Source organism: Aspergillus eucalypticola, assembly GCF_003184535.1.
Source record: "Aspergillus eucalypticola CBS 122712 chromosome Unknown BO83scaffold_50, whole genome shotgun sequence".
NCBI classification, from domain to species: Eukaryota; Fungi; Ascomycota; class Eurotiomycetes; order Eurotiales; family Aspergillaceae; genus Aspergillus; species Aspergillus eucalypticola.
Window position 1 is genome coordinate 53,826 of NW_020290324.1, and position 23,276 is coordinate 77,101.

At 48.0% G+C, this 23,276-nt stretch overlaps 11 protein-coding genes across 11 annotated transcripts; 5 read left to right on the forward strand and 6 right to left on the reverse strand.

Moving 5' to 3' along the window:
* Nucleotides 1-2,250: 2,250 nt before the first annotated feature.
* Nucleotides 2,251-2,607, reverse strand: BO83DRAFT_394318 (uncharacterized protein; the record flags this gene model as incomplete). The annotated part of the gene is made up of 1 exon (XM_025533004.1): nucleotides 2,251-2,607. The coding sequence occupies one exon, from the start codon at nucleotides 2,605-2,607 to the stop codon at nucleotides 2,251-2,253; it is 357 nt and encodes a 118-aa protein (XP_025382012.1).
* A 2,094-nt stretch (nucleotides 2,608-4,701) lies between these two features.
* Nucleotides 4,702-6,143, forward strand: BO83DRAFT_394319 (uncharacterized protein; the record flags this gene model as incomplete). Its single annotated transcript, XM_025533005.1, has 5 exons — nucleotides 4,702-4,926; nucleotides 4,978-5,122; nucleotides 5,169-5,513; nucleotides 5,613-5,736; nucleotides 6,005-6,143. The coding sequence occupies 5 exons, from the start codon at nucleotides 4,702-4,704 to the stop codon at nucleotides 6,141-6,143; spliced, it is 978 nt and encodes a 325-aa protein (XP_025382013.1).
* A 350-nt stretch (nucleotides 6,144-6,493) lies between these two features.
* BO83DRAFT_206978 (2OG-Fe(II) oxygenase family oxidoreductase) lies at nucleotides 6,494-7,565 on the reverse strand. Its single transcript, XM_025526684.1, has one exon. It carries the CDS (start codon nucleotides 7,528-7,530, stop codon nucleotides 6,844-6,846), a length of 687 nt encoding a protein of 228 aa, XP_025382014.1. The 5' UTR covers nucleotides 7,531-7,565; the 3' UTR covers nucleotides 6,494-6,843.
* A 396-nt stretch (nucleotides 7,566-7,961) lies between these two features.
* On the reverse strand, nucleotides 7,962-9,301 carry BO83DRAFT_460289 (aspartate aminotransferase; the record flags this gene model as incomplete). Its single annotated transcript, XM_025537199.1, has 2 exons — nucleotides 7,962-9,077; nucleotides 9,140-9,301. 2 exons carry the CDS (start codon nucleotides 9,299-9,301, stop codon nucleotides 7,998-8,000), a joined length of 1,242 nt encoding a protein of 413 aa, XP_025382015.1. The 3' UTR covers nucleotides 7,962-7,997.
* A 1,096-nt stretch (nucleotides 9,302-10,397) lies between these two features.
* BO83DRAFT_404166 (uncharacterized protein) lies at nucleotides 10,398-10,688 on the reverse strand (the record flags this gene model as incomplete). Its single annotated transcript, XM_025533684.1, has 3 exons — nucleotides 10,398-10,463; nucleotides 10,486-10,524; nucleotides 10,572-10,688. The coding sequence occupies 3 exons, from the start codon at nucleotides 10,686-10,688 to the stop codon at nucleotides 10,398-10,400; spliced, it is 222 nt and encodes a 73-aa protein (XP_025382016.1).
* Nucleotides 10,535-13,126, forward strand: BO83DRAFT_412822 (acyltransferase family protein; the record flags this gene model as incomplete). Its single annotated transcript, XM_025534441.1, has 2 exons — nucleotides 10,535-12,318; nucleotides 13,058-13,126. The coding sequence occupies exons 1-2, from the start codon at nucleotides 10,738-10,740 to the stop codon at nucleotides 13,124-13,126; spliced, it is 1,650 nt and encodes a 549-aa protein (XP_025382017.1). The 5' UTR covers nucleotides 10,535-10,737.
* A 1,255-nt stretch (nucleotides 13,127-14,381) lies between these two features.
* On the forward strand, nucleotides 14,382-14,874 carry BO83DRAFT_412823 (uncharacterized protein; the record flags this gene model as incomplete). The annotated part of the gene is made up of 3 exons (XM_025534442.1): nucleotides 14,382-14,592; nucleotides 14,665-14,762; nucleotides 14,818-14,874. The coding sequence occupies 3 exons, from the start codon at nucleotides 14,382-14,384 to the stop codon at nucleotides 14,872-14,874; spliced, it is 366 nt and encodes a 121-aa protein (XP_025382018.1).
* Nucleotides 14,875-15,764: 890 nt separating this feature from the next.
* Nucleotides 15,765-16,646, reverse strand: BO83DRAFT_373257 (alpha/beta hydrolase). The gene has a single exon (XM_025530026.1). The coding sequence runs from the start codon at nucleotides 16,587-16,589 to the stop codon at nucleotides 15,783-15,785; it is 807 nt and encodes a 268-aa protein (XP_025382019.1). The 5' UTR covers nucleotides 16,590-16,646; the 3' UTR covers nucleotides 15,765-15,782.
* Nucleotides 16,647-17,142: 496 nt separating this feature from the next.
* BO83DRAFT_404171 (HpcH/HpaI aldolase family protein) lies at nucleotides 17,143-18,098 on the forward strand (the record flags this gene model as incomplete). Its single annotated transcript, XM_025533685.1, has 4 exons — nucleotides 17,143-17,274; nucleotides 17,329-17,480; nucleotides 17,543-17,778; nucleotides 17,836-18,098. 4 exons carry the CDS (start codon nucleotides 17,143-17,145, stop codon nucleotides 18,096-18,098), a joined length of 783 nt encoding a protein of 260 aa, XP_025382020.1.
* Nucleotides 18,099-19,253: 1,155 nt separating this feature from the next.
* On the forward strand, nucleotides 19,254-19,595 carry BO83DRAFT_432760 (uncharacterized protein; the record flags this gene model as incomplete). The annotated part of the gene is made up of 1 exon (XM_025535641.1): nucleotides 19,254-19,595. The coding sequence occupies one exon, from the start codon at nucleotides 19,254-19,256 to the stop codon at nucleotides 19,593-19,595; it is 342 nt and encodes a 113-aa protein (XP_025382021.1).
* A 242-nt stretch (nucleotides 19,596-19,837) lies between these two features.
* Nucleotides 19,838-21,292, reverse strand: BO83DRAFT_373260 (RraA family protein; the record flags this gene model as incomplete). The annotated part of the gene is made up of 1 exon (XM_025530027.1): nucleotides 19,838-21,292. Exon 1 carries the CDS (start codon nucleotides 21,209-21,211, stop codon nucleotides 19,838-19,840), a length of 1,374 nt encoding a protein of 457 aa, XP_025382022.1. The 5' UTR covers nucleotides 21,212-21,292.
* Between the last annotated feature and the right edge of the window lie 1,984 nt (nucleotides 21,293-23,276).

The following is a 23,276-nucleotide window of genomic DNA, read 5'->3' on the forward strand; positions in this document are numbered from 1 at the left end:
TAAGAAACCTCTGGTTTCCCTGGACTACCAGGGGATCAGGATCCTGATGATCTGATTGGTCAAACCAGTTGATTGGTCAGTTAAGGTAACCACTAAAATCACGTGATAAATTGAAATTGTAACCTTGAAGGGTTCAAGCGAGTGAAATTACAGAATTACTGTAATGGTTTCCCGAAAATGAAATTACACCATCCCTAGCTGTAAGCCTTGGTTCCTGACTCGCTACTTGCTAGGTTTTAAATGGCTGACCCTCCAGCTCGGTGAATCATTTTTGCGCCCCGCGATTGTCGGTGGACCGTTGTTATCGGCATCATGCAGGTTAACGGCCGTGAAGTATCAACATAATAAACCTATACTTCGTCAGGTATCATAAGCCACAAAAGCTTGTAACGGTAATACCCTGCAACTACTGAAGATATAGAAAGCGGTAAGTCAGATACGAAGCTTGTGGAACGGGAAAAGGGTTCAATCGAATGGTTCAGATTAGATGGGTATGGCTAGAAACATGCAGTAGAACGAACGGGGATGGCGAAGCAAATGGGGTGGCTCTCTCGATGCTGCGGAAGGCGCTCCTGCCGCCGGGGCCGGATTAAAGTAAGTCCATAGGCTTACTAAGCACCTCAACACTACGCAGAGTAACTAACTACTTGTGTAGGTACAAGTATTAACTACAAAAGCGGTCTGATACCTGCAAACAGGATATGTCACGGTCGAAATAATAGGCATTATTACGAGCTTTATCTAATAATTCGTCACAGACACAGGCCTAATTAGTAGAGCTAAGTAGATGCTAATGATGAGTAAGTGCAATACTCTACAGATGAGAACTCTGTCTCTCAGTCTCCAGCAATTGTGAAGCTTTGAACGTAGGAGGGATGACCCATATGGTGGTCGTATTTTTTTTCTTTTCTAATTTTGTGCCTACGATGAGGCTCAAGCGGTGTTTATGTTATTTACTATAAGTCTTCAATGTTGGGACACATATCTTTCTGTCGCCTGGCTAACTATTTGAATCGATATATTGTTTTTGGTCGAGTGGTTAGTGCGTTGACAGATCTTCGTGATACTAGATACTATGCCTAGCAAGTCAGTCAAAAGCTACCCCAATATCAAATATATAGTTCACAAATCTAAATTCCACGCCTGAAGACTTAAAGTAAATTTGTTATATGTAAAGTATTCAACCTCATAACTGGTCAACAACATAAGGCATGTCGGTGAATATGGTGTAAGTCCAGCCCCTGTGACGGCCACCTACCTAAGTAACCATTCCCACCTTTCTAACTAGTCTGATTGAACCATCATGTAGCTAGCCTATATACCCGTTCTCCTTCTTCTTCTCTCCTTCTTTATCATCATCATTATAATCGCCATATGAGCCTCTTCATTTATTCATTTCTACAAAACATGACTTTTAGTCCAAAACTCTGTATAGTTCAACAGAGGACACAAGAAGCAGGATAACATCATCCAATGCTGACACAATCATGAATAGTAACTCCCATAACTTTTTCTGGTCCAGCCCTTGATCTATGCACAAATAATATACTGACCTCATATCGCAACAACAGCGCAATTATATCATGAATTTATACACTCTAAACCTCCCTCTCCCCAACACCCGGCTCAACACTAACTGCAACCCATATACATACCTTGCCCCCAGCATCATCGCATGCTTCCCCTCGCACTGATGCACTACCATATCCTTCCTCGACAACACTTTCCACTGCCCCAATTACCTCTCCACCTACAGCAATCGATCATCCGTAACCGTCAGCAACGGATGCATCGCAAACACATCCACAGAAAGATTCAGTTTCATACGGACTGCGAATCTGAGACCTCGGTTACATTTTCTACGGGGATAGTTTATGGAAAATATCGGACTGCCTGACCACTAGTATATACAGTTATCCACACTAATATGACCTTCTACTACGGGTGTTACTTCAGAGCACAATATTTTGGCCCCCACTAACAGGCCTGATTAGTGGCTGCAGCTTACACACTGACCACTTTTGACTGATGACTGCTACTCGAAATATTCAGGATACATGGTAACTACAATTAGAGAGATATAAAGAGTAGGGGGTCTGGAGTTGTCCCACTGAAGGCTTCCTCCCGTACATTTTGTGCAAGAATATGCTATAATTGCTTTCTCCTTCTTTGTCCGTTTTCTGCTTCCTTCCCGTTGTGGTTCAACAAGCAAAACAGACCGAACGTTATCGATCTACCCAACAACGAACCTCAATTTCCCTGCGCCAGCGAAACACAAAACTCATGAAATGCCTGTTCGAACTCGTTACTTTCTGACACCCACTCCATCTCGCCTTCATACTCGAATGGCTCCTGCGCCTGACCGTTCACGATGGGAAACAGGCGCACGACCAGTCCTCGAAACACGACCACGGCCCCCAAGCGGTCCGCGGGCAGGTCAGGGTTGGCCTCGAGCTCCACCCGCCATTGGGCCTCAGCACAAGCAGGGGCTAAGCCCCAGTCGCCGTTCCAACCGGGTGCGTTGAGGTCGGCGTAGGACATGGGGACGCTGCGGTTATCGTTGTCGCTGTGGCCATTGACGAGGCCATTGAGGTAGGGAATGGACATGATGCTGATTGTTTCAGGGGCCTGTTAATGGTGGGTTAGGGGTTTGGCTGTAATTGAAACAGTAACAGTGACGATTTAAGTGGCGGCAGAGCAATCTTTGGAAAGAGTGAAGTAGTGGTATATATAAACAATCCTGTCGATGTGAAATGCTTGTGTGTTAGGGTCTTGAGGATGGTTCCGGATTTTTGATGGGACAGTTGGGGTTCGATAAGAAAGAAACAAATACAGGACTTGGCCCCAAACATAATGTGATTCTTGGAGACGTTGATACAGATACTTCAATATAACGGAGAGCTTCAGACAGGAATCAAGGATACTATCATGCAGAGGTTACTGATACTGCAGGAATAATCCATTGGCTAGCAGTCTCGACAAACTGTACATGTACCATGCAGCACCTAAGTGGTAGGTGAGAGGTAAATACCATGGAAGAAAAGCAGAATACTACGTTATTTCTGATATTTTGAATGGAATGATTGTTTTGAGTTCGTCATCTTACTCCTTCGGCTGCTTCCATGGATATGAGGTTTTCTCATCGTTGTCTTATCTCATCTGCCCAGGGAAGTTTCTCCTCTTTGGAGCGATGAGTTAAATATCTTGGAGTTCAAATTCAAAGGAAGAATCGTATGATGAAGAGGATAATCTAGAAATGACCAGATGGAGGATTTAGACTCTACGGCATCCCCTGAAGTTGAGGAGGGAGACTCTATGGACCGTGAGGTCATTGATCTAAATTGAGCGAGACACCATGCGGTTTTCTCTTCAACTTATAAAAGATCCGTACATAATAGCAGTCTTTAGAAAATATTGTATGCAATAAACGATGCAACAACATGAGGGATTAACCTAGTCAATACACTCCATTTTCAATATCTTTCAAAGCCCAACCTCAAACTTCTTCGATGCGGTATTTGGACCGGGACCAACCCAAGGGGTCCAGCAGAGCAATTTTCGCATGTACCGCACCACTGATGTGCATGGGGAGAAGGCATCATCTGCACAGAAATGTCGGAATTTAATCATAAACACGGAAATCACAGAAATAAACATACACTAAACATCCTAGCCCCAGGAAACTCCTCTTGGTAGACTAATCGTGACCTTAATCCACCGCGGCTGTGACATCATACTCGCAGACGTCTTCGATTATTTCCTACCTCCTTTCCCCGAAGCAACTCTTCACTCAGTGCGCTACTGCTGTGAACGACATTCGCCTGGTTGCTTCCTTGTAAGTCATAGACCCGGATCAAATACTCTGCACCTTGAGTCATCCATTCGAACACACTCTCATACTCTATCTGGCTAGCAACCGACCTCCGGAGTATAATCTAGTTTCCACAAGCACGGGTGTGGCCACGAGAAGCGAGTGATGAGATGCCTCTGGTTAATCGTAAATCCTATGACTTCTTTGAGGTGCATGCGAACATTCGGATGCTATGGGAGGTCGTTTTCCCGTGGGATGCCAGTGGAAGATGTGGCGGGTAGTCAAGAAACGAACAGGCTGAAAAGACTAACGATATACTAAAACAAAAGAGACTGGGCCAACGAAAAAGATCGAAGTGAGCCAAGACACTTAAGAGACGGGGAAATTGAAGAGACGAAGCGAACGCGAGCAGCTAGTAAGAGGAGAAAACTATAGGTAACCTTATTACCTAGCATGGATGGCTCAGTCGTCCGCAGAAATCCCTCTTCAGGCTTTCTGTATTATATGAGATAGACAAATTTGGGATTGAATCATCAGTTTTGAATAGTGAATTTCAATCAGAAGTAGACAGTGCTGCTATACTCATTGGATTTGGCTGTTCTCAGTAACTACCAAGCGGCTGAGAGGGGCAGAAAGTGGAAACATCCGAACAAAGAAAAGCGGAGGCAGAACTGTTCGGTGAAACAACGACAGGACAACCACTCGCTGCAGCACGATAGCCAACACATATGCATCTGTGCACTTACTCACTTGCGATGGCTCAGTTCTTCTAATCTTCAGTTATATATTGCCGCTTCTATGGCATAGGAAAGGCGATTGCTGATATATGTCCTCAGCCAGCGTGGCACTACTTCAAGAGAGTAAACTCACATACCATCAATCAAGTCATCATGCTAGTCAAACCACGCAAGTCTTCCCTCGAAAATACCTCGCCGATAATGCTCGGGTCCAAAGGCTGGGGTAGCCTTTTTTCGTGTGTTTTAGTCACAGTATGTATAAGCCCTGCGATTGTGGCACAATGTTTGGTCAAAGATGTTCAGATGCCCTCAGCCCTCATGGGGGTTCCATATTGCAGTGGAAGGTCTGCGGTGAAGCTAACAACCGTACTCTCCAATGTAAGTATGCAGATGTCTTTTGGCCCATTATTAATGGCGTTGACGCGACAGGAAGGTTCCCGACTGGATATTCCCATGGATCATTATAGCCAACCGTCCGACAAGGCTTTCTCGATACCTATCATTAGAATGCTAGCCAAGAATGCATCTGCAAGCGGAGATAGACATATATTCCTGAACCCCGGGGGACCTGGAGGTACGTTGGAAGTCCAGGTAGCGTGGCATTTACTGGCATATTGCAGCCAGTGGAGTGGGCTTTCTGCGGGGATCTGCATCCGATCTCAATAAGCTCATTGGGGAACACTTCCACTTACTCAGTTTCGACCCTCGTGGCGCAAGTGGATCAGTGCCGAAAGCTGTTTGCTTCGCAAGCAACGCCGAACGCACTGCCGCGTTCGCCAGCAACCCTTGGGACCTTCAATTCCAAGCCGGTGAGATGTACACCAAGGTCGAGAATGAAACAAATGCTTGTAAAGATATGATGGGCGAATATGGGAGATACATAAACACTCCACAGATAGCTGCTGATATGGACATGATCCTCGACGCGATCGGACAGCAGAAGATGTTTTATTGGGGACTAAGTTGTACGTACTTTTCTGTTCTCCGGCGAAGTTAATAATATACCGAAAAAGCGGGAAGGATGCCCCAGAACATGGTATTAAGCTGGTCTACAATTATACTAGTTCCAGAACGGAAATGTCCTTTTTGGTATCAAGGTATCAAGGATCTGATATCTATGACCGAGCCTCGTGGTCGATTCCCACAACCCATGGCTTCCACCCTCGGTGCTATCCTGGGTCTCCCCGGGTGAACACAGCTGAGCCAATACTGATATTGTCGACTACCTGGGATCCTGTGTGTCCGTTAATATTTGCAAAGAAATCTCGGAACAGCTCTGAAGCCGCTCGCCTTGTGCAGCAGATATCGTATGGCCACTGTGCTCTCAGGATGCCTTCATTGTGTACCGTTGGACATCTGAGGCGGTATCTTAATGAAGGAGTACTACCGGAGCCCGAAGCAACGTAAAATACAACTCCTATCACAGTTTCCTAACATATACTGACGGTGTAAACAGGTGTGGCATTGATGCTGACTATTTCCCATCTGCTCGGAGATCTGCAGTGTCTACTTTGAGCGTGGAAGAGGAGGATTTGCTCGGTAGTCTTCATGAATTAGCGACTAAAGGTGTCTTCCTCATTAAAGGCCAAGTGTAAGGGCGAAGCAGAATCCCAAGGTCGAAGGCATTGGTTCCTTTGCTCAGTGTAAGCTATAGTTCTAGACACTCAGTGAGAGAGACCTCTCAACACATAGTGTGGCGGTTCGGCTCATCTGGTGGACAAGACTTATCGGTGATTCTCACATTAAAATTGAGAAGATGATTGAACTGATTTCTCCTTGCCGAGTCAAAATGGTATATGATACAAAATGAAAAGCGGTATATACAAATGAGTAATATTACACACGATACTTTTGTGTATGAGGACAAGCTAGGGATCAGCTTGGTTGTGCTTTAAGCGGTCTCGGATTCCAACCTATAATTGAATTCAATCCCGGGATATGGCTGGTGTCTCAAAGGGTTGCACCCACAGCAAGTTGTGCTGGCTGTCGAATGTAGTAGGCGTCACATGCAACCACCAATGAAAGCCTAGGAGTATCAGGAGCCTTCGAGCGGCAAAATTCGCCTTTCAGTATCCGTTGGAGTCCGAATGAATGTCTGATTGGGATACCCCGCAATCATTGCCATTCCCTATTCCATGGGACGCTTCTTTCGTCGTGCCATATGCAGGAAAGTAGGCAGTTTGTCTGAGTGAATGGCCTTTGGTGACTCTTGACGACACCACCAAAAGCCACAGGTTGTATATGAAGATATGCGGTCATCGACTCATCTTTGTCGCTCCATCAGCCAAACACCGATCATTCAGAAGCAGTCTGTCTGGCACTCTCCTCAGCTAACTGCTTCAACGACCTCTTCTCCTTCTCAATACCATTGCGTCTCTGGGCAACATCACAAAGCTCAACATTCCCACACTCACACTCTCCATTCCTAAGCCACCGATACGTAAGACTCCACCTATCCTCCCTCAGCCTCACCGAGCCATCGGGTAAGGTATCTGTCTTCCGCTTCTTGATCCCATGCGTCCAATGAAGCCTCGCATCCCCAACCATCGCCATCATCGTCCGCGGGGTCAAGTCCACATCGATCCGCTCCTCCGTCTTGCCTTTCCGGAACTGCATCAAGACCGGCGCACCCAGCGACAGCGCATACAGCTGATCCCACGCCAGGTGCGCATCTACGTGAGGTGGGATGCCACTTCCCGGAGGATAATACTGCAGACAGACCTGATCTGGGGGACGGGACTCCGTCGTGGGGATCAGAGGCTTCAGCCAATCTGGAAACTCCTTATAGGGTATCTCGGGGTCTACTCCGAAAGTCGTATAATCGAATGTATAGCCGTAGTGGAGAGACGTGCGCCCGCTGCGGTCGGGCCACTTTAGTTCATGCCGGAAGATGGAGATTAGTTGCTGCTCGTGTTCGGGCGTGATAAAGTCTTCTTGCCAGAAGATTCCACGAGGGGTGATGGGCAGCTCTTTCATGCCCATGCTGTGCTATTTGGTCTGCTGGAGGTGTATGCTGGTTATAGATGGTTTATACTCTGTCGGACAATTCTTATTTGGGAAGAATTTTCCCGGCCAGGCCCGCGGGGTGGAACTAACCGCTTATGGTAGTTGGGGATGGCGGGACCAATCAGATTATAGCTATCTGACCTTGTAGTAAGTAGATACTAAGTTAGATATTGAATTACCTATGCTGTTGTCAATTGGTTCAGCGTTCACTCCAGGGTGAATGAAATATAATAGGTCAGACGCACTTTGTAGATGCTCTGTACAGGATTCGTAAAATCGTGTGTTGGCTTACCTAAGAAATCAGCCCTCGTTAAAAATAGTAAAGCGAGTCATGGTAGCATTCCTAGGCAATTACTAGTAGTAGTAAGATTCTTTAGTATTCTAACTTACTTTCAGACTGCTGGTTATGCTATTTCTTTGTCTTAGAGCTATCTTGCATGGATTCAATTGGAATTGGATCCAATCACCTCCCTAAACGCACCTGCCACATACTCAACATTCCCCTCATTCAAACCACAGATGCTCACTCTCCCCGATGGCAAGAGATAGATATGAAATTTCTCTCGCAAGCGAGAAACTTGTTTCTGACTCAGCGCCGTAAAGCTAAACATACCAATCTGGCTCTCCAAAACTGACCAATCCCCCGGCGTCCCCTTGCTTTCCAGCCTCCTGCGGAGCTCACGCCGCATGCTCTTAATTCTCGAACTCATAGTATTCAAGTCCCTTAGCCACTGCCCCTTTAACTCTTCATTTCCTAGGACAGTTTCGACAATACTCGCCCCATAGCGAGGCGGATTTGAGTACTCTGCACGAGCGAGACCAAGTAGTTCCGACCGGGCACCCTGGGCGGCGAGGTGCCGAGGCACGACAAGATGGAGGGCACCTACACGCTCGCCGTAGAGTCCAAAATTTTTAGAAAAAGATTGTGCCACACAGAGGCCTGGATGATCGGGTTCCCCATTGGACATCAGTTGCTCCACGAAATACCGAATAGACCAGGCATCACCGTTGACATCGCCTGTAGCAAAGCCCTGATAAGCGCTGTCAAAGAGAACGTATAACTTCTTACGCTTCATCACTTCCGCAGCTCGTGCCCATTGCTCGTGAGTGAGGTCCACACCTGTCGGGTTGTGCGCACAGGCTTGCAGAACCACTACATCTCTTTCTTCGGCGGTAGTCTCGAACACTGATAGCATTCCTTCTAGGTCAACGCCTCTTGTTTCTGCAGAGTAGTATGGGTACTCTTCGATGTGGATCCCAACACCAGCCCAAATAGTCTGGTGGTTGACCCATGTTGGCGAGGGGATGTACACCCGCTTTGGACAAAGATGTTGTGCTAGGAAGCGCGCAGCCATATGATTTGCGCCTGTTCCTGAGACTGTTTGGATAGAAGCGATGCTCTTGTCTAGATTCTTGGCCATATCGGAGCCAAATGTAAGGGACTGAGCGAGATTGATAAGGGCCGGTGAGCCTGCGATGCCTAGATATTCGTGGCTCTGGTCCTGACCGAGGCGTGCTTTGGCCTGAAATGGAGAAGGGTAGCTTAGTTAAATCCAGGAACTATAAAGACATACGTGCTACCAACCTCTTCCACACTTGGGAGTACCCAAGGTTGGCCGCTCTCGTCGCGGTATGCCCCTGCTATTAGGGACACCTTGTTTGGGTGCTGGTCGGCATCATACTCTGCCATCAGCCCAAAGGCTGTATCTGCCGGCGCAATAGGTAGGCCAAGGTACTGTTCGGTCATGCTTGGAATCTTGTGAGGCTGATGTTTCCTGTGTCGCTGGTAAATTATAGACACTAGTAAACGATGAAGGGGATGATTGAGGTATCAAGAAGAAAGTGAACTGCTCAATAACATGCTAATATGTCAACTAAATGATTTTCGGCATTATACTCTCGGTCCGGTAACATGTTCGCCGGTCTCTCAGGCCAGCTGCCAATGCTGGTGGTCGGCCCAAGGTATTCTTCCCGATGGTTCGGAAACCTCTGTGCCGACTCCAGTCGATATCGCCGAACTCACAACTACGGACACCGTATACTACTAGAGCCGAAAATATTCTTCACGTTGAAGCATTTAACTTCTGCTCTGCGAGAACCCAAAGCGAACAGTCTCAGCGCTGCGGGTTCGACAGGGCGGACGGGGAACTTTATACAGCCCAGCTGAGATAGTTTCGGGACATTGATATGATCCTAGAATCCCTGATGTAATGATTCTGCTGACCGGATTGCCTGAGTTCAGGCAGTGGTCAACCAGTCATAGCTGATTTAGTCCTAACCAACCTTAGCGACGTATTATGCTGCACTTGAAAGCTTGTTCCCCAGTAATATGCTGGCTATACTTATTATATCTAGAGGTGCACTACGTAGTGAATTCAGTTTTCATTGACTTTGTTACAAATATTCGAGACCGGTTGAAAGTCAAGTGAGACCTTTCTGCAAAAAGTAAGAAGCAGCAATGAATGGACATAACTATATGTTGCCTCAAACTGCCCGACCACAGTTTTGCAGTGATAGCCTTATAACGAGATGTCGGCGCTTATAGTACTTCATATAAGACTAACCAAGTTTCAACTCAATGGCGTGAGCAGGATTACATATGATGCGCTGGTCGATCCCTAGAACACGGGACATAATGCCACGTAATCCACAACCAGCCTGGGCAGAGGGTGTAGATTTGGCGTTACTCTCCCAATACTTCCACTGGTATAGTCCTTACTGACATATAGGATTAATGGAAAGTTAAGGAAGAGACTCCATACCTTTTTTTTTTATCGAGACGAGGTTGCCTACTTGAGTATAGCGGTAAGAACTCAGTCAGTCAGTCAGTGACCTGTATGGGGCTAGTCCCAAAGTAGTTTAAGTGCGGAATCCTCAAAGTTGCAGGCGGTGGAGATGGTCCCCTGTCCCTGTGGATTATTAGTTTTCGACCCTGCTCGCCTCCACCTGGTTTGCTCTCTTGAGCGCGTTCTAGATCATCCATGATTCTATCCTCACCTGAACAAGTCCTCCTCTACCCTACTCGGTATTCGAGTGACTCCTCTCCCTTCTCCAATCCCGACTGATTCCCCGACCCTTTCAAACCCATCGCTGGTTGCTGGTTCAACCTCTCCCGTTCCGCGCGGTAGACGCATCTCCTGCCTGCCTTTCCTCCGACCGACCGGACGTCTCTTGAGCGCCACAATGTCGTCGTCCTCCGACAATGGCCTCCTATCCCCACCGCCAGTCCATAATATTCCTTTGAATGACCTGGAATCCAATCATTCTCGCCGTTTCCCCGCTCCCAGTTGGTCCGATCTGACCGACCCCTCGGCTCTCGCTCCTCATGTCAAGCACCACATGGACAACGGCATCGACCGTCTGGACGACTTCTTCACCAAAGTCGCTATCTTCATAACCCCGAGTTACTTGCAACATCATGTTGGCGGCAAGTCGCAGCCCCCGTCTAGACAACATGCGATCGCTGCGTTGGATGGTCTGCGCGGCTGGGCCTGCCTGCTAGTCTTCAACTTCCACTTCCTCTTCACTTATACCTGGAAGGTTGCCGTGGGCTGGGGATTTAACAATGAGAATTTCAGCGTGCTGCAGCTCCCTATAATACACATGCTGGTTTCTGGCCATATCATGGTGGCTATCTTCTTCGTCATATCCGGTTATGTGCTCTCCTACAAGCCACTGAAGTTGATCCGCAGTCGCTCTTGGGAACAGACCTTCACTACCCTAGCCTCATCTACCTTTCGTCGTGCACTCCGCCTCTACATCCCATCTATCGTTGGCATCTTATTGGTTTTCATCGCGGTCCGGTTGGGCGTGTACAACTACTCACATAAAGTCCTGGTAGAGGGCCACACCATCCTCGGCACGAACGAACAGCATCCCCCGATCATGCGGTCTTTCTACAAGCAGTACTGGGACTGGTACCTGGCAATCGTTCATCTGATGGATCCTTTTAACTGGGCGCTTTACTACAACTACTACAACCCGCATCTGTGGACCATCCCCGTTGAGTTCCGCAGCTCTATCGTGCTCTTCCTCACCATCCTGGGCACTTCTCGTCTAACAACTGCCATCCGGATCTCGCTCGTTAGCGGCCTAGTCTGGTTCTGTATGCGCTGGGGCCGTTGGGATATCGTGCTCTTCCTATTTGGCATGCTTATGGCGGAGGCGGATCTCATAAACGGCACCTGGGAGCGACCTGCGAATGAGAGCGAGTCGAAGCCAAGAACTGGGCATCGTCACTTCCTTCCCAAGCAGCAAAATGCCCTTAGACAACTTCTTCCCTTCCGTCTCTCTACCCGCAATCTTTGGATCGGCCTTTTTGTACTCGGTCTGTACTTGGGTTCGGCCCCGAATACTGGCTACAAGTGGACTCCCTTCTACCGTTGGACCTGGGAGATTACTCCCAGAACCTACCCGGAGCCACATCGGTTTCCCCAGACCCTGGGCGCTGTGCTCATTGTGTTCAGCATCAACCACTCCAAGGATCTCCAGAAACTCTTCACCCACCCTCTCTCACAGTACTTGGGCAAGATTTCATTTGCCTTCTACATCGTCCACGGACCCATTCTCCACTCGCTGGGCTACTCTCTCATGCCCAACATCTGGGCCGTCGTTGGTAAGGAGACCAACTTCCAGTACTGCCTGGGTTTCTTGATTGGCTGGCTCATCTGCCTTTCTATCTCCCTTTGGGCTGGTGATGTCTTCTGGCGTGCGGTGGATATTCCTAGCGTGAAGTTCGCCCGTTGGCTGGAAGACAAGCTTATTGTGAAGACGACCAAGCCAGAAATCTCGGGCACTAACTCACACCGGCAATAGCTGAGTGTATTCAAACGAGGTGTTTGGTCATAGCATAGTACTGCGAAGTTCCCCCCCCCCAAACTTTGTTGTAGGCTCTAGCCATCCATCATTTTTCCGTCATCCCAACCCGCGAAGAGCGCTCGCAATGACCGTATCTTCAAGCTAGTGGGCAGACACCTGCCGTCAAGTGAGGAATTGATTTCTGGGACCTCCTCGCATGTGGTGAAACAAGTGGCATATAGCGATCATGGATTAATGACCTACCACAGAGCGACCCTGACATGGTCGATAACGGAGTATGAGGTGCAAGTCTGGAGTCAGATGGGTCACAAGTGAGTGCTCAGTGTGGATCAAGTAGGGACGTGAAACAGCAGAGGCAGCTGTAAATACACCGACGCAGCCACTTTGTATATCTCGAAGTGTTGTATATAGATTCGCCGTCCATCTGGCTGAGAAGTTGGTAGACGGTCATGTGGCTCGGCGCCGGCCGCCAGCTACCAGCACCTCCGGCATGGCCCGCAAGGCGCCGAAACGGAGCAAGGAATGAAACTATGATCACTTAGATACAGGACTTGTGTTCAAAATGAAGATGTTACCCGACTTTCATTATGTTTCTCCTGTTGACCCCCTGTTCTCCGCGCCCCCGCGGAGCTGACACCTGTGCATACATTCATTCTTGCATTCGTGCACTTGACTGAGCTTCCAGTCACTCTTGAATGACCTGAGTCAATTAGTAGTGACGGGAATAAGGTCGCTTTCTTTGGGAGTGAGATAGTTTGCTAGCTGCTTACATATAGCGAGGTGTTGCTGCAATTGATGATCATATCCTCCTTGCAATACCTCCTCGCGATACTTCTATATATCAGCATCTGTATGTATCAAGCGTCCTCCGTCCTATCAGGAGATACTTTCTGCTATCGCGGAGGCTTTACTGTATGACTGCTACTTTGATCCTACCGAATACGCTTCGAACCCGCATGTTTCACATTTGCATCATCTCATATGCTTATGTAGCCAACCCCTCAAATAGGAAAATGACGATGGAGGATTCGGCGAGATAATCCTGCCACAAATTCACTGCCAATCATGTAATCGAAGACGATCCAGGTAAATTTGCTGCGAAACAGGATCAGAAGGTTTGATTAGACTCTAGCCACTCCGAAGATAGTTGAAGATCCCGGCAAAGATCAACAGGGCACGGAAGACAAAGGCTTTCAGTGATTGAACGAAACCAAGCACTATGCTTTATTCGGGTAATCCGTTGGTGGCCTGCATGATGCAGATCGATGCTGCCTCCGCATATCGTCGCACGGGGTACTCAGGCTAGCTTCTGCCCTCGCACATCAAGCTATCGCTTCCTGGTGTTTGGGTGCCTGGTCCCTACGAGAGTTGTCATCGATTGTTAAGAGGCTAGCCGACAAACCCGAGATCTGAAGCATGGCAAGAAGAAAGGGCTTTATTTTCCCTGGGGAGTAATAATATACAAATTGTCTTCCCACCGGCACTTCTCGTTGTCTGTCATCCCCAGTGGACATCTATCTCACCGCCGGATATCTGTCTTAGCCCGCCTGCGCATGTTTGGAATGTCTTGCCCAGCCCTTGTTTCAACCCTGCCTGGCAGTTCCCCAACAATGCCAGCTTGAGTTCCCTAAACTCAAGCCAAAATATCCATCCCTCTGTGCTGTGTGCTGTATAACTAGCTTCTCGTCTCTTCTAATTACCCCTTGCTATGTATCAATCAGCTAACAACCCATTGAGCTAGCTAGCTACATGCAAGGGCCGCTGTCACTGCAGGAGTCTCAGCATTGACAAATAGCATGTTATCTCTTCACGTGAGGGGTCGAGGTACCTCAGCTGCCTCCAATACAATGCTGTGGAAGTGAGGTCGGTCCCCCAATCTAGAAGGGACATAAATACCGTCCATTCATCCCCGGATCATAGCTTGTTCCCCAATCATCCATCATCCACAGGATATCTTATTGAGATCCTACCAAAAGCCAAGCCAAGTCAAATCGACTCCCAAATCCAAAATGAAGTTTATCCTCCCCGCCGTTCTCTTCCTCGCCTCTGCCGTATCCGCGCAGAACACTGTCCTCGACTACAGCGATGGTATCCCGCTTTGCTGCACCACCCACGACTACGTCTCCGAGGCTGGCGACGAGGTCATCCAGCAGGTGACCAGCGCCTTCGAGAGTGACGGCGGTGGTGCCTGGGATCTGGGCGAGGCTATTGCGGGTGAATGTAAGTGAAGACCGAGTGCTGGACGAGGAAAAGCTCGATGGTGATTGTAATTAACTGGATTGTGCAACATAGGCCAGACTGCTTTCCCCACTGGCTTCGCTGGCGGCAACCGCACTGACTGCCCCGAGGATCTGACTGCCATCTGGTGCAAGAAGCATGCTCCCTGGACCGTGAGTATCATAATATGTATGTATGTGGATTATTTAATGCTAATGCAATTTGTAGTTGACTATCAACGGTACCTCAACCCCCCGTGATGCCCACGGCCAGTGCCACTACTAGATGGACTATACAATATGTCAACGATGAGTGATGGAATGTGGAATGTGCTGAACGACGAAATGTTGATTGTTGGAGAGAGTCTAATGAGGTTCAATGAGGAAATGATGCATCGTGGTACAAATAGATAGACGAAATGAAAAGGCTTCATCGCATATCCCCGTCATGGAGCATTGTCGATCTCGAGACGGATTTTACCTTTGACGGAACCGACCTGTATTGAAATAAACAGGAAACATGTCCAAGACACCATTCTTGAAGTTCGGCTGTTCCGACTCCAAAAAGTGCTATGAGTAGTGTTCCTTAGCTCAAGCACGCAAGGCCCTTGCTATCCCTTACATAGCATGACTGGTGCGGGAGGAAGGGATGCTTCGTTGACTTGCCCCAAGTAGATAACGGACGGAGCTTGATTACTAGGAATAGAGATTAGGTTTGACTGCGACGAGAATATTAGGGAATATGTTGCTGATCATAAATCTAAAAGGAGACTAAGTTAACTGCAGTCACAGTGGAAGTTTGATTCAATGTGAGGTATGTGAAGAAACTGAAGGAGATGTAACTTTGCTCACACCGCCAGTACAAGTATCTCCTAATGTCTCCTAATGGCTTAACCATGATGTACCACTGCCTTTAGTACCATCGAAACCTCGCGTGAGGGAATCCGTTGGGTATGAGCGAACTATACTCTTTTACAAATCGTTCTTCACTCGAACTCAAGCTGTGCCACCCTGAATGTGATGCTAGTCAGAAATATTGGATTGAGCTATAGTTTTCATTAGCTGCTCCTCGCTAAGGTTGTTAATCAATATGATAATATCTATAGTACATATCCTTCTATCTGATATCAGTCTATCAATCGTATACAATTTATCCAATCTATATACAATCTACTACACCAATCTAACAACACCTCATACCCTACTCCCCAAAAAACTAGCAATCTTGCGATACATCTCGACCGGATTCGAATACATGGGAAAATGCCCACTCTCGACAATCATCGCCAAGTCCACTCCCTCTCCTTCCAACCTCGGCAAATACGACAACCCCTGATTCTCCTCCCCGAACATAAACATCTTCCTACACGGCAGCCTCAAAAACATGCCCATCAGATCCTCCTCATCTGACAACCTAACCATCGACTCAAAGATCGGCCTCACAGCACCCGACCGGACCCTCGTGCGCAGCGTACTCGCATACAACGGACTAGCATACGACTCTGCCGTCGCTGTACGAGCAATGAAAGCATCCATAAACGCCTCAGGATCATCAGCCGGGAACTGGAAAATCTGACGACTAAGGAAGCAGTCCTCGGGGGCAAGATTCCCTTTAATGTCGACGAAGCTTAGCACACGATCGGGGTGCTGATGCGCCAGTAAGAGGGCAGTAAGTCCGCCCATGGAATGGCCCATGAGGTGGAACCGATCAATATCGAAATGCGCGAGGACCGCTTCCGCGGTGGTGACTAGGAAGGGGATGTCAACGACGGAGAGGTCGTCGGTATGTGAGTGTCCGCATCCCGGAGCGTCGAAGGCCAGATAGGCATATTCCTGGAACGATGGATGCACGCTTATGTCGGCTAGGTCTTCTTTACAGGAGCCGAAGCCGTGCAGGAAGACAATTGGTGGGTTGGAGTTGAGCTTGTTATTGTGGATTGTAGAGATTTCGAGTCGCACGCCATTGACTTTGAGCGGGATGGTTGAGTATGTGAGCGGCATGATGGTGAGGGGTATGTGCTTTGGCCCGAAGGTCGGGTAATATTTTGACTAGACGAGGATGGTTCTTGCAGAGTTACTGCGATAGTGATTCGATGTTTAGTGAGGATATATATGCATCCTGACGTCAATCCATGGGTTGATAAGCGTCGGCGAAATGGCCTTTTGCCGGTCCCGCGCCGTTGCGGGAGGGGCCGGATATAGATAGATCCCCTTGGCCCCGGCATGGAGTGCTGCTGGGGAGAGTGCCCCTTGACCGATCAATTGAGGGTATAGATATGGTATTCGGAAATGTAAAATATGTTTGTATAGGCAAAGGCAGGTGATGGATTATCGGTTGAACTCCGACTTTACCGTTCGGACTCTAGCTGACCCTCCCGATGCTTACTATTATATTGTTCTTATTGTAACTGCTCTCCGGCACATGTAGTTGATTATTTCCAGCTTGGCTCCCTTTTACTATCGCGAACCAATCATCTATATATCCACTAGTGTTCTGGAGTTCTACTCTATCACTTAACACCCTTCTAGCATATCCCAATAGAAAGACCTAGCCATGACAATCGCAACTTTCAACCCGCAACTGCGACTCCTCAATGCTCTCCGAGCAAATGCAAAGCCCATAATGACCTTCCTGGGCCTTCCCTCTTTTCGCACCGCTCAAATAGTAGCCCAGACCGGCCTTGACGTCAGCGCCCAATCCTACCACTCACCTTCCCGCTAAGCTAATATGATTGAAAAGGGCATCATCATCGACTGTGAGCATGGTCACATAAGCGACGACTCAATGCACAGTGCAACAGCAGCTATAGCTTCTCTAGGAGTATCGCCGCTTGTGCGTTTACGAATGACTCACTCGGACTTGATTAAACGGGCCCTAGATGCCGGCGCGCAGTGAGTAGCACCCGGTCCCTTACCATTACTTCATAAGATGCGCATACTGATCAACCTACAAGCGGAATTGTGGTCCCACAAATAAACACCGCAGAAGAAGCCCAAACAGTAGTCTCTTATTCCAAGTTTCCTCCACAAGGGCTTCGCGGACAAGGATCGGCATTTCCGGCATTTACACATAGTATCGACCTGTCGACGTATATCAAGACAGCGAATGAAACCTTGATTACATGTATTCAAATCGAAACTAAACAAGGAGTCGAGAATGTTGAGGAAATATGTGCGGTACCTGGTGTTGGTGAGTTGCGGTCATACTCGTTTCTCTAGGTATGCAAAGTTGGCTAACTTGAGGCAGATATGATTTTCATAGGTCCAAACGATCTAGCCCTGTCAATATTGGGGTATGTCCCCGCTAGAGGTGACGAGCCTGAGTTTGTGCAAGCAATCGAAAAAATTGTTGCTGGGGCCAGGAAACACGGGAAGTGGGTTGGTCGGCTGTCGAATAATGGGACGTTGGGCAGGGAGCACTTGAAGGTCTTTGATACAGTGGCGTTGAGCTATGATATCCGTGCTATGCAGAATTGGTATACTAGTGAGTTGCAGGTGGCGCGGTCGTGATGCGTTTGGAGGTTTGGGAGATTACTGTTCGGTTTGTGGATATCGTTGACGGTCGGTGAAAGACTTGTACTCGTATACTTACCCTGCTGAATGGATACCAATCTGTTATGAGTTCATTGGGAGTTTATAGTGCAGGGGCTACTACAACAATGTTGCCTTGTAGATGAAGGGTAATCATGCCAAGAAATAAATATCAAAGTCGAGTATACGAAAGGCAGTTAGGGTTACAGGGTCTTGGAACTATGATATAGCGATATGAAGCCTGTATCACTTTCAGATCATCATCATTTCATGTTAGCTTTTCGGGAACATTGGGTATCGGTAAGCAGTGAATTGAACGACACTAATGGTTCCACCCTTAGCGGAACCAAGGCATTGAGAGGGCAGAGTGATATGGCACTCGAGCAATACGATTTGCATAATACTCACAGCCAACAATCGGTGTAGTATAGTTTTTATTGGCGTTGTTCGCAACTGTGGATATCGAAATTAGCGAAAACCTTAGATGATGAGGAAACAGAGGTAGTTGGGCACGCTCGCAATATCGACTTCCAGATTAATTGAGGCATCGTAGCAAGCTTGATGACCGAAGGGGAGACAGTAGCAGGGCCTCTGTAAAGTTCAACCTTATCGTAAAAGTAGATGTAATGCACTATCTCCGTATAGGCACGAATAAAAAATGACTTTTCTCATCTTTGTGTATTGATGAAAAGGCCATTTCACAGACCAGTTGTGCTATGACAACTACTATCTCTTAATCATGAGCGAAGTGCATTAAGCACAGAAGCAGGTTAGGGCTATTAGTGACTTAGAAACTAGGACCTTGAAGAACAAATAGACCCTTCATTGGCCTTACTAGGCGAAGCAAGCTAAAACAAGAAGGCTTGGCTGTCAGCATGAAGATTGATGTATCAATCAGTGGATATAATACCGAAGATAGATCTCTGAACTCCTTGATTATATTATGACTGGTAATCAAGGTGCTCAATTTCTCACAAATTTCAGTTACATAAAGACAGATTTGTTTCTCTGATTAACACTTTCTTATCACACAGAATCAGCACCATTCCTCTACTCCTAAAATGTTCATACATTTCAACGAACAACCCTGGATAACAATGATGACCACTATCACCATGTCCGTTCTCGCCGAGCATGCTTGTCACAGCAGCTCTCACCAGCAGCCCCTTCCAACTAATAAACAGCTCTATCACGGACGACCTGAAGAGCACCAACGGTATCCAGTCCCGCAGCTTTACCCCGGGCTTCACAACGGGCTCTTACAACATCCTTGAGTGGGCCCAGGGCAACTTCTATGCCTGGGCACCACCAATTCCTGTACACCGCGGGACCCGACTTACATGGTCTTTGTCAGCCGACCTGGTGTCACTCAAGTTATTTCTGATAAGGGTTGATGCGTCGGGGTTCGGTCTTCAGAATTTGTGCGGAGAAATTGATGCTATATTAGAGACTTGCACGATCGCTGAAAGTAATTAAGTTGGTAATTTACGCTAAAGTAAAAGATATCCATTGTCCACGGTATTGTAATAATTATTCGAGCTCTCTCTCGTAACCTGGGCTGTGGTACATATACATAATGTAGATTCATCGAGAGGGTCTGAATCAGGGAGCAATATTGTAACTCATTTCTCATTGTTTACAATCTCTAATATAAACCTAGCCCACTTTATTTGAAAGCATAGACAAACTCTTCATCATACAGGCCTAGAACCCCTTCCTCATTTCTCATTCCGCTGCAGTGTGTGATATCCAAGCTTTTTCCGTGCCTCCCCAATGCTTGCTCCTCCCTCAATCATTTCACGAATGCCCTCCTCGCTCTTCTCGATTTTTTGCGCAACTTCTGCAACTTCCCTTGCCCGATGCCGAGGGACGATGACAACACCGTTGGCATCAGCAACAACGATATCACGAGGGTTAACACGCACTCTGCCAATACCCACAGACTCATTGACGCCTCCTACCTGGACACGGTCCTTGCCAGTCCGCATCCAGCGACCAGCTGTGAAAAGGGGGTACTCGTCTTTGATCGCGCGGTTCACATCTCGGCAGACACCGTCAATGACAGTGCCAGCAATGCCTCGCAAGCCAGCATATTGTGTCATAATATCTCCCCAAACGGTGCAATCCGTACGACCGCTGTTGTCAATAACGACAAAGTCACCCTCAGCGACATCGTCGATGAAGTCACCAACACTGCCGGGGGGGTCGCTGGCAGGGACGTAGCGCACAGTGAAGGCCGGTCCTACTGTTACCTTCTCGTAGTTGGTCAAAGGCATGATTCCGAGCGCCTGGCCAGTGATACCAAGCTTATCAAGCGCATCCGAGATGCCAGGTGTGTCTGATTCGGCAAATAGGGCAGCCAACTCTGCATCTTCGGGGCTTGCTTTATTAGGGTTTGATGATGACGACGATGGGCCAGACGGGGCAGACTCTTCACTAGAGCGGATAGCCTCGAATTGCTTATCATGCATGACCTCTGAGACGGGGTTTCCAGCTCTTACAGCCTGCACCATACGGTTTTGGCGAAGATCGACACGTTCACCCAAGTCCAGAACCTCCTCGATGCGCGCAGCCGGCACAAATACCGTTCCACAGATATCGGCAATCACGTAGTCATCTTGGTTGACGGTGACACCGCGAACCTGCAATGGTGTACCGGACTCGAGCTGCACTAGTCGGTTACGTGCGCTGATCATGGTCACACCCCGGCCGTAGACGGGATAGCCGACGTCCTTGCTGCCGTCGATGTCACGACTCATGCCGTCAATGATGGTCCCGCGAATGCCTTTTTTCTTCGAGGCATTGGCGATGATGTCGCCCCAGCATGAGATTCCCTCGGTGCCGCCCGAGATAACCAGAATGCGATCATCCGTCGTGACGGCATCGATAACCGGAGTGAGTAGATGAGTCGTAGGAGCAGCGTCGGTCTTGGGACCAACTTTGACTGTGCTGGCTCGTCCTACTATCTTTGGGCAGTCCCAGAGTGGTCGTAGTCCATAGGTGGCGCCCTTGAGGTCTAAGAAATCTAGAGCATCGGACACTGTGTTGGTGTCCAGGGCAGAGAGTCGGTTTAATATGGTGGATTTACTCATTGTGAAAATTATCGGTGTCAATCGTTCAAGTAGTATAGATACACAATATTGGATATTGGACGTATCACTTGATTGAGGCAGAAGGATTATAACGAGTAGATGATAAGGGAAGAACAGCCTTCTACTAGTAGGTAAGGGTCTGCATTTATATTCATCAGCACTGTGCTCTATAGTTCGGCAACCTAACCGATTTGCGGAGGATTTCTCGGCGCTGAGGAAACACGCCGTTTGAGTGGCGGAGGTCTATTTCCCGCTGGTGTGGCTGCCCTAATCGTCGGCACAGTTACTTTTGCCCGACCCCGCTGAAGATCGAAACGACTCGGTCCTCCCAGCTCCGTCGGGGTCCTATCTGTGGCCCTATGATGTTCGCTATTGTTGTAGCAAGACTGGAAACCCAGGATATGTTCCTGATGCAGGTCGAGCACTCTGCGCCCTATGCAGTAGACAACCTCGTGTCTAAATAAGACACATCAATATTATACATGTGGTTTCTAATATTAACCGCCGTAGGTTTCTAGATGGATGAGTCTTGCAGTTCGACCTAAAGGGACGAGCCAGATGGGTCACTCCACTTCCTGCTATTATCGAAGAGAGCTTCAGTCTTTGAGAGGCACTACACCAGTCACTTGGCCGTCCGACTACAGACTTGTATCTTCACTCTTGATGCTGTTGACCATAGCGAGATCCGGCGCTAATCCCAACACGGACATGATGCCACCGATAAGCACGTGACATATGCAAAGTATTGCCGGAATCCACCGCTTTGGCAAAGGATCCAGTGCTCATTCCGGGAATGCTTCCATGTCTCTGTCCAAGAACTTCTACAATCCAGCAATCACTATATTGATGCAGCATATCTCGCCGCCAGGTGCAGCAATCACAAGAACGCTGCTTCAGCTAGCCTCGCGCTGTTTCCGCCCCGATGACCAGAGCAAGTGAAGCTAAAGTCCAAACAGCTCAGGAACACTGCTCGGGTGTGAAGTTTTCTTAATTACTACCACAATACAACTAGCAACCTATCTAATACAACGATTTTCTTCGTTCTAGGTACTACACTTGTCTATCTTATACCCTCAGTATTTTCATTCCCTAGTTCCCGATGCGACCTCTTTCTACCCATGGAAACAGGTCATTAGTTTAATATTGAATCGAAAAAAAATATTACCCAGCCTGAACTTCCCCAATCAGATTGGAAGCTCCCTTGGAAAGCTTACAATAGTATGTGCGCCACTGGCCAGCTATGCACAGTATGGCAAGGACCTTGCCATATCCTTGTCATGCTTTGCTGTACTACAAGATATATTTCATGATGCAGAAGCCGAACTCGAAGACTGGGTGATTAGCTATAGTATGGGCAGATATCACCTGAATCCCCCTTGCTTCCATGACCATCTCCTGCATACATCCCGACGGGCCTCTACTTGTCTTGGTTAGCCCGAATAATTTAATGCCCTGATTTGACACCTCATCCCTCACTTCGGTCTACGTAGCCTAACATTATCAACATCCATCCGCCTGCGCAATATGGAAGCACTCCGCACATACCGGAAGGCCCCCTGAATGCACTACCTCCAATAGCAGGGACAGTACCATCTCGAGTCACTGCAGCACATACCAGGATTTTTTTGGCCGCTCATATCAGAGCTTTCCTGAAATGCCGTAGAAGCCGGAACCGGCTAGGCCGCTTTATGATTGACTTTACTGACCACATACGAAAGAAGCTATAGTATTTGTTGCCCGTCCAGCGTCCATTTGCCATCCACAGCTCGAGTAAACAGGCCTCGACCTTCTACCCAAAAGTCTTGACGGGAGGCTTTGCCTCCTGAAAGGTTAGTCCCTGTCTTGACACGAAGGAATTGATAGCTTTAGGGCAGTCAAGTCCTCGCACCCCGAAGCAAATTACGGACTTCGCCAGTCTACAGCAGACTAGTCCGAAAGAGTATATCGTGGCTGAGACTGAGTAATTTGTATGATGCATTTCTGCCCGGACTTGATGGACCAGGTCGATTCTGCCGATGCACGATTGAGAGTGAAGAATCTAGATCCAGCACTAGACACCCTTGCA

Coding starts and splice junctions, on each gene's coding strand:
- BO83DRAFT_206978 (XM_025526684.1), bottom strand. CDS start 7,530: ATGGGCATGAAAGAGCTGCCCATCACCCCTCGTGGAATCTTCTGGCAA.
- BO83DRAFT_373257 (XM_025530026.1), bottom strand. CDS start 16,589: ATGCCGCTCACATACTCAACCATCCCGCTCAAAGTCAATGGCGTGCGA.